We start from the raw sequence: 13,422 nt of genomic DNA, 5'->3' as shown, positions 1-13,422 counted from the left end.
CTTTGTGTGGAGGAGTTTCAGAGCTGAATCAACCCAGAATATTACTGTCAGAAACACCCCTAAGGATGTTGTAAATAGTTCAATGGCTACTTGGTCCAGCAATCCCATGCCAGTTGTGGAGACTAGGGAGGAATCCATCTGTCCTCAGAAGAGGTCTCCACCAATGGAGAAAAGGACGTTGTGTGGAAGTGTCTTGTATTATGGCTCATTAAACGTTATGGTTTCAGCACCTATATGCGATTTGAAGAACTGCAATTATGAAGGTATGGACTGCAGTTTGAGGAAGGGCCATGGCTTAGAGGCAGAACATTAGCTTTGCATGAAGAAGTTCCCAGGTTCAACCCCTGGCATCGCCAGTGAAAAGGAGTGGGTATTTGATGATGTGAAAGACCTCTACCTGAGAACCCGGTGACCTGCTAGGGTTTCCAGTTGCCCTGCCTATAGTAGGCAACCTCCTACCCTCACCCACTCTCAGCCTGTTGAGTGGCAGGAGCAAGTGGGTAGCGGGACAACATTGTAGATGTGGCTATGTCACTTTCAGTCACCATGTCTATGACCTTACTATAAGTCTTACTATAAGGATTGGAGAAATTCCTAGAGCATCGCTAATGCAGTAAAGTCACTTCTGGCTTATCACCTGGAAGTGGCTCACTGTGTCAGTGAGGCTTCACCATGTTGCATCCCCCCAAAGCTTCTAGGGTTGCTGGCACAGGGCTGACAACCCTATGAGTTGCTGCCAGTATGTCTAAACAGTACTGAGTCAATGATGCCTAGTTTTCTGTACTCATGACTACCAAGGCTTAGCTGGTGAGGGTGATCCATGATCAGCAGCTCCAAATCTGCTTTGATGAGCAGGGAATTGGCATTGAGGGAGTGGGGGAAACAGATGTACAAATATGTTACTGAGCTTCCTAAGTCCTTCCAATCAGATACCAAAGAAATATTTAAGGAAATTCAGAAACTCTTAAATGCCCTAAAAAGCCAAACTACTACAAAGTTGCAGGGAAACAGAATTTTTAAAAACAGTTAAACATGACTGTATCCAACAGCACAAACATATTTTCCTTTATTTAGCAAGTCCAGATAAATGTTGAGGAATGAAATGAATTGTGTGAAAGGCTGTGGGCAAGTGGTGAAACCTTTGATCACAAGCTTACTGTCACCGTGATCCATTTGTGCCCGGGACATACACACACAAAAGAAGCAGGCTGCAATGATTTTTTTTCCTAGACTGTTGCAGAATCATCCAGGCTGTTGCAAACCCATTTCCCAAGCTCAATTCATGAATCAGGGCTACATACTTTGAGGAATGCTGACCAGCTATTTGTGAGGGAGGTTGAGAGGCTGGATTTACTGTGCTATCCTAGGGTATGGTTAGAATCATAGAGTTGGAGAGATCCATATAGCCATCTAATCCAACCCCCTGCTCAATGTAGGATCAGCCTCGAGCAGGGGTGTTGAACTCATTTGTTATGAGGGCCGGATCTGACATAAATGAGACCTTGTTGGGCCAGGCCATGTGTGTCATAAAATGTAATGCCAGGTAGTGGAGACATAAACTTTATAAAGGACACAGACACAAAGGGTTTTTTTTAAACTTAAAAACATGCTTAAAACATTAGCACTCTTGCAATATTTTGTTTATTTAACAGTGTCTGATAACTGACACCTGTTCCTCTGAATGATTGCATCAAAATGTCTGTGCTGTTGCAATCTTGAGTAAGCTGCAAACCTATGATGATGCAGCAGCAGCAGAACTGGAAGAAGAAGCAGAAGATAGCCAGTTCCACTGCTGGCCTGGTAGAAGCCCTTCAGGAGCCTGATCTGGCCCCCGGGCCACATGTTTGACACCCCTAGCCTAGAGCATCCCTGACAAGTGTTCATTCAGCCGCTGCTTTGAAGACTGCCAGTGAGGGGAAGCTCACCACCTCCCTAGGTAGTCGATTCTACTGCTGAACTGCTCTTGAATGATTTTCCCCCCTAATATCCAGCCAGTATCTTTCTGCCTGTAATTTAAAAACATTATTGTGAGTCCTACACTTTGCTGCCAACAGGAATAGCTCCATCCTCTTCTAAGTGACAGCCTTTCAAATACTTAAAGAGAGCAATCATGTCTCCCCTCAACCTCCTCCAAACTGAACATTCCCAAGTCTCTCAGTCTTTCCTCATAGAGCTCCAGGCCCCTGATCATCCTCATCACTGTCCTCTGCACCCAATCCATTCTGTCCACATCCTTTTTGAAGTGAGGCCTCCAGAATGGCACAAAGTACTCCAGGTGCAGCCTGACCAATGCAGTGTATAGCGGGACTATGACATCTTGCAAGTTGGATGCTAAGCCTCTGTTGATACACCCCAAGACCACATTAGCCTTTTTTGCCACTACATCACACTGACTGCTCATATTCAGCTTGCAGTCCACCTGTACCCCAAGATCTTGTTCCTACACACTGCTTCCCAGAAGTGTATCTCCCATCCAATATGTGTGCTTCTCATTTTTGTTACCCAGATGTAGAACTCTACACTTAGCCTTGTTGAATTACATCTTATTCACATCTGCCACTTTCCAATGTGTTCAGAGCTTGTTGAAATTTATCTCTATTTTCCATTGTGTTCACTACTACTCCCAATTTGATTTCATCTGCAAATCTGAGTAGTCCCTCCCCCCTCATCCAGATCATTCATAAAAATATTGAAAAGTACCAGGCCCAGAACCAAGCCCTGTGGTACCCGACTGGACATTTCCTTCCAATCAGATGAAATGCTGATTTATTCTACTTTGGCTGTGCATTGAAAACTGTCCAGAAGACGCTGTCGGCTCAGCGTTAGACGGAATACCAACTGACAAGTACTCTTTGGATGCGGTTCAGTGGACTTAGAAGGGTGTAACCTTCTCAGCCCATTGACTTTAGTGGACATAGAAAAGTATAACATTCCTTAGTATACTATATTGTTTCCAATCCATATTAGGAAGACAAGGATATAATTCTGCTGTATTTGAGCCACAGCATACAAAGACTCAACCAGGCATCCGTTTTAGGAATCCCGTCTAAGCTTCACTTTCCCCAAGAGCATGCCTAGTCTAGTCTGAGAGCTCAACAAACATATCTGTTACTTGGCAACTAGGTGGCCACTAACAGGAACAGATATTACTCTCAGCACAACACTGATAGTTCCCCTTGCTCTCTTCTGCCTTCCATACAGGAGACTGACACTATTCAGAGCTTCTCATTTGAGATACCTGCCCATATTTCTGGGTCTAGACCAATGCTCCCTCTAAGCTGTGGAGTCCTGTGAGCAAAAATTCTGCTTTGTGAGCTACTGGCATTAAAGTTGTGAGCAAGCGATTTGGCTACTGCATAAATCAGTTTGTTCTGGAGCCATCCTTCCTGAGCTAAGTAAAAAATCTGTGAGATGGAGGCTAAAAAACTGTGAGCTTGTTCACACTAACTTAGCTTAGAGGGAACACTGGTCTAGACTGTGTGGCCTGTGAATCTAAACTACTTTTACCAAAGGACCGGCAGTTGTGCACAATGTAACCCTGCAGAACTTTCCTCCCCCCAACTTTGTAACTGGAGGAGACTATTTATGGTTTGACTGAGCATGTGATTTGGCTTTTCACAACTGTTAAGAAACATATATATATTAACACAGTAGACCCACACTATTCCAGACAGGCAGAAGTATCTAGAAACATATCAGAATAACCCTATATGTCACATCATATGCTACAACAGTGCTCTGTTAGAAGTGACTGCCTTCAACCTCTTAATGGAAGTAAATTCTACCTGCAACAAGAAGTACTGCAGCTCAGTTCAGTCACAGATTCATTGTTTATTTGAATTCTTTCTCAGTTTATTAACAATGTTTGACAAAAATCACATGTCCAATTAAATTATTTCTGCGTTGTCATGCTGCTAATTCTTAACCATATTCACTTTCAGCAAGAGTGCACTTGAGAGAAAAGAACACAGATTAAGTCATCCAGAACTCACTGGACAGCACATCTTTTTTTGTGGAATGGCCTCTTTAGGAGGAGAAAATCAACTAAAAAGACAGCTGGTTCCTAACAGAACATTTGTAAATATGATGACTCTTGTAATGACAAGATACTGACCAGCAATCACCAAAGCTCAGTTATTCCTCCTAATAAAAAACAGCACCAGGAACTGGAAGCCATGCAGATGTGAAGAAACTTTTTGCCAAACAACTTGTAGATAAGCAGCTATTCCTCACCCTTTCAGGGCCAAGACACACATGACAGGCAGTTCTGCGATTCTTCCTCCTATTATTTTTTTTTTTAGTGAAAAGCAGCCATTGGGAAGCTAAAATTGATAGTGGAGGATCAGCGCAGGGGAAGGACAGTTCTCCCTTCCTTTCTGCTCAAAATTACTTCTGTCCCCTAAGTTGCTTTGCAACCGTCAGGGGAGAAAATGTAGGAACCCCACATTTTTCTGTCTGCAGGAAAGTTGGCAGAGCCAGTTTGGTGCAGTGGTTAAGAGCGTGGAGTCTAATCTGGGAGAACCAGGTTTGATCCCCCAGTCCTTCACATGCAGCTGCTGGTGTGACCCTGGGTCAGGCATAACTTCTTTCAGAGCTGTTCTCTCACAAGTAGTTCTTGAAAGAGCTCTCTCAGCCCCACCTACTTCACAGGGTGTCTGTTGTGGGGAAGGGAAGGGAAAGGAGATTGTAAGCCGCTCTGAGACTCCGAGTGAAAGGTGGGGTATAAATCCAATCTCTTATTATTATTTTAATTCTATATATTGAAGAGGAACTCAGTAGCTCTCTTATGGAATGTAAAATAAACTTTAAAAAACTGGCACACATGGGGTGCATTTCAGTTATTTTTTGTTTTATGTTGTCAGAGGGCAGAATTGTCCTTTTGTGTGACATAACAACAACAACAACATCTTCAGCTTCAGGAAACGTCTTTTAAAATATTTTTACTTCTTTCTATCGCATGCAGTCTTGAAATGGAACTCTGGAGGAGTCTTGGATTCCAATGTTATCAATTTCACTCTGATAAGTATTTCAAGGAACATGGAACCCCAATATCAGAGAGAGCTTTGGCAGAGGAACATTATGAAAGCTTCACTAATTCTGAGTAAACACAGGACCTATGGGGAAAGGATTAAGCACTGGTCACATATTCCCAATTTCATCCTCTCATGGCTGCTTTTCATTTAAAAATATGTGTGGGAAGAATTATCCAGGTGCCCATATGTTTTACCACTTGTGGTAAGTAAACAATTACGCCAGTACCATAACAATGATCAGTTCATGAAAGCATTACATCACAGTGGTCCCCAACCTTTTTGAGCATGCAAGCACTTTTGGAATTTTGACATAGGGCGATTGGCACAATCATAAAATGGCTGCTCCAAAAGGTGGAGTCAACCACAAAATGTCAGGAAGTGTGGTTATATGGCTGTGAACAGACATGCAGTTTGATCCATTGCTGTTCCCTTACGGATTTAAAATGCATGATCAGACAGCAACATCTATCTGTCGTGTCCCAGTCGTCTGCATCGCGTTCCTCCCTCCCCTTTACTGCGTGTTTCTTTGATACCTGTGAAAGTCCAGTCCTGTTGGTCTGAGCTGGTTCCAAAACAGTTTTCCTGTTGTCTGATTACTCTGTTGCACACCCAAGCTGTTAGGCAGGTGTGACTGGTCTCTCATTTTCCAGCCACCATTTTTTACTAGTTATCAATGTGCGCATAACTGCATTTTTGCACCTCTCTCCCTCTCCCACAGGGGCTGCTCAAAACTTTGTTTTCTTTTTTAAAACATTCAACGAAAGACGTGTCTGTACTTCAGCTTTTTTCTGTGCTTTAGGGAAGGGGTTAATTGAAAAGTTTAGAGAGGGAGGACAGCAGTGAACGACATATCCCAGCAGGCTCATCAGTGCTTGTGCGCATGCTCAAAGGACAAAAAAAATGGCCGACAGTCCCATGAACTACATATCCCAGCAGGCTCATCAGCGCTTGTGCGCATGCTCAAAGAACAAACTTTTTTAAAAAATGGCTGACAGCCCCATGAACTACATATCCCAGCAGGCTCATCAGCACTTGTGAGCATGCTCAAAGGATAAAACTTTTTTAAAAAATGGCCAACGGCAACAATCCCTGGTTGCTGCATCTGATCAATCAAGGATGGGATAAAAGTGCTTTAAAGAGTACTAAAAGGGGTGAGTCTGATTAGTATTCTCTGTTACAAAATAAGGGGTGAGTCTGATCAGTATTCTCTGTTACAAAATAATCTGGATTAATTAGAGGCGGGGCAACAACGGATCCAACTGCATATCTGACCACAGCCTATATAACCCTAACAGTACCTCTTCGATATTTCAGGCAGAAGCTCTGTTTAACAAGAGGCCTTTTCATCTGTGCACTTGCATTCTGACAACACTTGAAGGGCGCCATGAAAGGTGTTAGTGGGCACCAGGGTATCCATAGGCACCACGCTGGGGACCCTTGCTCTACATTATACCAAGATCTTTCTCTTTGAAACTCACACAAGCATTAACAATAGCACTTATCTTTAAAGTTAGATCGTACAAAGACATACAACACCAACAACCTCCCCCACTCCCGAAGTCTAGATGATTGTCCTTTAGAATATAAAAGGAATCAAGGCTTTTCTTGATCTTGGGTAGCCTGTGAACTTTCTTAGATAGTACCTAAAAGAAAGGAAAGACAAAATTAAAATTAAAATAGCTAAAGTTGTATAGTATTCCTGCATGTAGCGCTTAAAGAATGCTGAATTTTATTTCTCAGGGTGTCTGTTACACTACTTTTGATAGCCCAACAAAGTCAGTTTCAGTAAGGTGACAGAAAGCTTGTTGATTTTTAGATCTAAATTAATTATGATAACTAACCAAACTTCTATGGTTTGTTTCAGACATAATGCAAAACCATGGTTTATTTTAACTACAGTTAGTTTGTGAAACCAGGATTTAGCTTGCAGTTTGTCACTCAGATCCTAGTTTGCCTCGCCAAAGGTTTTCATTTCCTTTACTCTGTAGCCAGTGATGATGGGGTTGGAGAACGAACATGATTAAACCAGGATTATGCCAGTGTATCTGTATTTAGACATCATGCAGAGCATAATCTAAGACTGTACTTAAAAAAAACTTTAGGCCATGGTTTCGTATCTCAGTTTGATGGTCCTGAACTAATCATAGTTAGTAACCTGCATTCAGACAATCACATGAATCATAATTAGTTTAATTAAAACATAGTTTTGTGTGGTGTCTGAACTAAGCCTATGGTTCAGGAAGCTTAACTATAGTTTGGTTTGATGTCTGAATCAATAAAACATAATAAAACATAGCACAACAGAATTAGAAACCATCATTTGAAGTTATATTGCAAACCATGGTTTGAGCTAACTTGGGGTGATGTGACATCTGAATTTAGAAACTATATACCCATGACCCCACCTTCAGAGCCTGCAGGCCCATAGAAACAAATTAATTTAGGGAGTGTGAGATGGTAGACATTAAAGCCTCTGATATGTTTAGAACAAGTTGCACTTCCAGGCACAAAAATCAGTCAAACTATTTATCAGCTTTTAATTTCAATAGGACTAGTTTATCAGAAGAACATAAGAAGAGCCCAGCTGGATCAGACCAGTGGTCTATTGAGTCCAGCATCCTGTCTCACACAGTGTCCAACCAGTTCCTCTGGAGGACCAACAACATGGCATAAAGACCAAGACCTTCCCCGGATGTTGCCTCCTAGCTCTTGGATTCAGAGGTTTAGTGCCTCTGAGCATGGAGGTTCCCTTCAGTCACCATGGATAGCAGCCACTGATAGACCTATCCTTCATGAATCTGTCTAATCCCCTTTTAAAGCTGTTTATTTCTGTGATCATCACTACATCCTTCAGCAGCAAATTTCACTTTCTGTGTAAAGAAGTAAAAGAAGTACTTTACATAGAGCTTTCTTATTTCTATAGATAATTTTAAGGAACTAGCAGGGAAAAGGCTGGGACAGAACTTAGTGGCAGAGTGTATGCTTTGCATTCATAAAGTCCTACCTTCAGTCCCTAGATCTATGCTGAGACTTTGGAGGGCCAATGCCAGCCAGAGTACTTCAGGCATATTGAAACCCTTCACAGCTGCTTTTTCTGCATCAGTGCATGCTTACTTGCTGCTTTACTACTGAATTGTCATACTACAGAGACCGCTAAACTCTGAATTCCAGTGCTGGGAGGCAGCATCAGGAGAAGGTTTTGGCTTCTATGCCCTTTTTATTGGCCCTCCAGGACACCTGATTGGCCACTGCGTGAGACATCGCTGGACTAGATGGATCAGTGGTCTGATCCAGCAGGGCTCTTCTTTTGCTCTTATGCTTATGTTTTTATAACATACGTTGAACTCAGAATTGTGGATGATACCAAAGGAAATTGTACTTCTTATTTTAAGATTGATGAAGTTTTCCTTCAATATGGTTCCAACAAAAAACACTGGATACATCTTTAGACAACTGATTCAAACATGTCTGTATATCACTTGATAACTTATTGCGACTTGTTGGATATCTGATCTTGCTCTACAGAAGGGTGACCTACACTTTCACACAAATGGATGTAATTGAGCCCTGAGGTGGTGGTTTTTTTCTTTCTTGAAGCTACTTTGGGACAGTAGAATTTTGAGCACAGAAGCAGCCACAAATGTATATGTGTTCTTGCTCTGCAGGAAACATTAAAATGTTATCCTTCAAGAAGGAAATACCTGAGGAAGATGATTTGGAGTGGAAGGATGGTGAAAGGAACAGGATCAAGCACAGGCTCCTCACACCAAGTCCTTTTCTCAGCTCTAAATTCCTTTTCCCAAAACTGCTTAAAAAAAAAAAAAGGATTGGGCTCTGTTATGTGCCTCTGTGGTAGCCCTCAAACTGCATTGTGTCCAAGATGATGTGAGGAAACTTAGCAGTTCTGTCTTGACCACTTGATCTATGATCGCCCATTCACATATGCATGTTCATCTCTTGATGCCACAGTCATCAAGAAATGAATATGTTATTTGAGCCAGCCCCACGTAATTCTTATGTCCTAGGATAGCAGCAGCCTAGGATACAGATAGTAACAGGCTTCCTACCTGTGATGATGATAAGCTCGTGGCCCAACAAAGCACACTGTAAAAAGTGCAAAGGCAAAAGCTGGTAGGCACCAAGTTGCTATTGCATAGCCAAACCATTCCAGTATCTCCCCCAAAAAATTTGCTCCTGATACGTATACAAATAGTCCTCCTGTATAAAACAAAGAGAAGCACATTCAAACAGTGAAAAGTGATGCTTCTACTGTCAATATTCCAGACTAATACTTATTTGATGTGCTATAAACCTGATTCCTCTCCCCTAAACATAAAGATACTGCTAAGGCTGCAGGTCTACAGTCAGGCTGTTTGACTCATATTGAAATCAACAGTGCAGAAGTCAACAGGATTGAAACAGCCTAATTTTGTGTGGAATTGTAGCCTAACTGAAAAGTAGCATGCAAGAGACATTTATTATAAGAAAATGAGACAAGACAAAACAAAACCTGCATCTGAGAGAGAGTGAAGGGCCTCTCTATACCGTACAAAGTCCTTGTGTCCACCACAAGGACTTGGAATCAGAACTATGACAGGAATTTTGTGCTCTCTTCCGCTCACAAATGTGGCGCGCAGGGAGAAGTGGCTTTAGCCTCCTTCCACCATGCGTTTTCTGCATCTTCACCCTGCCCCGCGGAGATACTATTTGCTCCATCATAAAAATACCATGTAGCCATCTACATATGTAAAAAAATTAATACGGTGAATACAAGGACTTTGTAACGTGCAGCATCACTGTAAGACTTCTCCGAAGGGCTAACAGCCTGTTCTCATATGAGCCTGTTTCTACCCATTGGAAGGTTCCTAAGGGGGCCTTTTCTGGGTCCCTTTGCCATCAGAAGTGAGGCTGGGAGTGACCAGGCTGTCAGTGTCTGGGGGCTTCAGGAGTGAGTCCAGCAAGGTTGAGCCCTCCAGGGTTCTCCTGTCCTCTAATGAGTTTCTTGGGCAAGCCTCAGAGAGCAAAAGAGGGAGGGGGGGGTTGGCCTCACCCTGTTCCATCTCCCCTGCTCACTCCAGGAGGCTCCCCTGGAGAGGACCAGGTCCTCAGTAAGGTAGAATGCTATAGAATCCACCCTCTAAAGCATCCATTTTCTGCAGGGGAACTGATCTCTATAGTCTGGAGATGAGCTGTAATCCCAGGGGATCCCCAGGTCTCACCTGGAGGCTGGCATCCCTAACCCCTGGGGCAGAGCCTCCCAGACTCACTCACTCTCCCTTCATGGGAGGTGAGGCCTGCCTGACTGGTGTGTTCCCCAGCCACTGAGAAGCCAGCCAAGAATCCATGAATCCTCTGGACACCATCCTGTGCACCTTTAAAGGGCTGGGCTTCAGGCAAGGCTCTCCTTCTCTTGCCCTGCCACTCCCCCCAACAGGCCATAGGGCATCCTCTCAGATGCTAGGACATTCCCCCGTTCCTCAGTGTCTTGGGAGGTGGTCTCCATGCTGCCTCCATCACCAATGCTTGCCCTGCTGCGTCCCACAGCGACATCAGGTGCTGCCACCTTCTCATCACTGCTGCGCTCTGCTGAGCAGAGCACCAGGCCTGCTTCCTTCTTTCCCTCCCACCCGCCAACCAACCTATTAGGGTTGCCGGGCTACCAGCAGCAATCCCTAGAGGCACTCAGGGAGTGGGCACTGGCATCGCAGAGACTGACCAAGAGAGAGATCTTGGAGTCGTAGTAGATAACTCAATGAAAATGTCGAGACAGTGTGCAACTGCAATGAAAAAGGCCAACGCTATGCTGGGGATTATTATTATCATTGGCTGCGGTCACATGGCTAGGAAAATGCGGGGGGGGGAGCGCGGCTGTTAGCCCCGGGGCGAAGAAACTCACGGTAGCACGAGCAGACGCTCCGGCGAGGTCCCGTCAAGATACCGTGGCAAGGGGGGAGGTGCCGATCACACGACGAGCCTGCAGCGCGGCATGGAAGCGGCGGCAGGCGATCACACCAGCAATCGCCAGACGCCGCTCCCGTGGCAAACGGGAATAATTTTTTAAAAATGTATGTCGCGCATGCGCAAGAGCGAGAAGGCAAACATGCGCGGCCCCGCAATTGCGCGCGAACGGAAACTGACAGCCCGTCATGGGAATGCGGAAGGCAGGAGCTGGGTGGAACGGAGAGTGCCACGGACGTCACCAGACCCCAAGAAAGGTCCGACGGACAGACAATGGAGGGGGAGGGGGACACCACAGCACAGCCACCCTAACCATCTGTGTGACAGTGGCCACAGCGGCCCTCCAGATCCAGCAAGCTTGCCTCCAGGGGACGGGGTACATGGGTGCAGGCAGGAGACGGAGGATGGCCATGGCCACCACACAGCTAGGTAGCGGAGAACGGAGCAGTAGGCGGCGGAAGAGCCGCAGAGGAAGACATACACACCAGCTCATTCGTCTCTCCGTGGAGCAACCCAGCCGCCGCTGGTGGGAGTACCCACGAGCCAAGGAATGGTGGGCAACCTTCGTCACCCACGTCTGGGGAGACGAGCAGTGGCTGGAGAACTTCAGGATGTCCAGGTAACATGTTGCGGGCATGTGCCGGGGCCAGGCGGCCGTCCATGGCAAGGGGGCCACAAGCGAGACCGTGGCCACCATCAGCAGCAGGGAGGGATAGGGGCGTTGCTGTGACATGGCCATGGCATTGGGCCCCCTTACAGCCGGACCCGGAGAAAGCCAGTACCATGTCACCATCTAATTGCAGGTCCACATTCATGTGGCTGGTGGATGTCCTCCGGGACACACTGCAGCGACAGTGCACGGTGATGCGTGAACCCGTGTCAGTGGAGGAACGTGTCGCGGTTGGTGTGTGGTGGATGGCCAACATCATGTCCTACAGAACCATTGGCCAGCTGTTCGGTCTCGCACGGTCCACCGTTGCTGGCATCGCGATGGAGGTGACACGGGCAATCTCAGAGCAACTCCACCACAGACTGGTGGCCCTTCGGAACCCAGATAGGGTACGGACAGGAGGGAATGGGGAGGGGGACAGGGAGAGGGAGGGCAGCCCTGAGGGCAGGGGTGGGGGGCAGGGAGACACAGGTATAGCACCAGGGGAGGCGGCATCCCTTGCAGTGGGCCCCCCCCGGGTCCAAAGTGGGTGCAGCAGCAGTAACCCTCTGTCCGTCCATCATAGGTAATGAGGGCCTTCGCCGCCAAGGGCTTTCCACAGTGCGTTGGCGCAATGGACGGTTGCCACATCCGTGTGCGAGTACCTGTCCCCCTGGCCCACCTCTACATGAACCGCAAGAACTACACCTCAGTACTCCTGCAGGGCACCGTGGACAATGTTGGTCGGTTCGTGGACATTGTGGTCGGCCAAAGCGGCCAAAGTCATGATGCACACGTCCTTATGCGGTCAAACATCATGGCCAGAATGGAAGCGGGAGTCTATGTGCCTGGTAACCCCACCCGCACATTCGAGGGGGTCCCGGTGCCACCACTCATAGTGGCGGATGCAGCATACCCCCTGCGACGCTGGCTCATCCCTCCCTACAAAGGCCACCTCAATGCACAGCAGGCACACTTCAACAAGGTGCAGGGTCGTGTGAGGAATGTGGTTGAGCGTGCCTTCGGCCGCCTGAAGGCACGGTGGCGGTGCCTGCTACTAGAGTTGCCGGTGGAGCTGAGGAATGTCAGTCCAGTCGTCGCAGCCTGTTGCATCCTGCACAATTTGTGTGAGGACCGCGGCCATTCAGTGCCAGAAGTGTGTACCGAACAGGAACTCCGGGCACTTGCAGAAGCAGAGTTGGCCCCCCTTGAACCGGACCCGCAGACAGCAGACGCCGCAGGCGAGCGGGTGCGCGAGGCCCTGAAGACATGGCTGTGGAGGAGAGCCAGGAGACCCTAGGGAGACAAAGGCCCCCCAAACAATGCACGCCGGCACCGGCTTGCAGCGCCCAGACTTTGCAGCCGGTGGCACAGTAGGAGCGCCGGCCAACGGAACACGACGGAGGGCCCGCAACACACCGGTGTCAGCCAGCTCCCACCTTCCCCTTTCCAGTGTCCAGGCCCTCGAGTCCTGCCGCCCCCTAACCCACTCGTCCCCTAAGCCCTGGAGCGCCAGTCCCCGCGCCGTCCCCGTAGCTACTCCGACGGGAGCTGAGCGACCCGTCCAGCCCACCCCCTGTGCCCGTGGCCGCGTACGGAGGTATTCGAAGTAGCGCTCCAACGCGCATGCGCAAGCGTCGCCTTGCGCTCCTGCGAAAGGCGACCTAACGTCGAACGGCACATGCGCAGTTAACGGAGGCCTCAAAGCAGCATTCGGAGCCATGGCCTTCCCAACTAGGGGCGTGCTGTGGCTCCCAGAGGAGGTGGAGTGCCTCCTCCGGG

General features: G+C 47.1%; 1 protein-coding gene across 1 annotated transcript in view; it reads right to left on the bottom strand.

The window, feature by feature from the left end:
* Positions 1-6,056: 6,056 nt before the first annotated feature.
* SRD5A2 (steroid-5-alpha-reductase, alpha polypeptide 2 (3-oxo-5 alpha-steroid delta 4-dehydrogenase alpha 2)) overlaps positions 6,057-13,422 on the bottom strand; it is an 88,325-nt gene continuing 80,959 nt past the window's right edge. The window contains exons 4-5 of the mRNA XM_015408463.1: positions 9,101-9,251; positions 6,057-6,676 (exon numbers count right to left, since the gene is read on the bottom strand). Of these exons, the coding sequence (XP_015263949.1) occupies positions 6,610-6,676; positions 9,101-9,251 (218 nt within the window). The 3' untranslated portion in view covers positions 6,057-6,609. The remainder of the gene's footprint in view (positions 6,677-9,100; positions 9,252-13,422) is intronic.

This window comes from Gekko japonicus, unplaced genomic scaffold (genome assembly GCF_001447785.1).
Source record: "Gekko japonicus isolate JY-2015 unplaced genomic scaffold, Gekko_japonicus_V1.1 scaffold897, whole genome shotgun sequence".
In the NCBI taxonomy this organism is placed as follows: Eukaryota; Metazoa; Chordata; class Lepidosauria; order Squamata; family Gekkonidae; genus Gekko; species Gekko japonicus.
The sequence above is the reverse complement of the archived record's forward strand: the minus strand, read 5'-3'. Positions and strand labels throughout refer to the sequence as shown.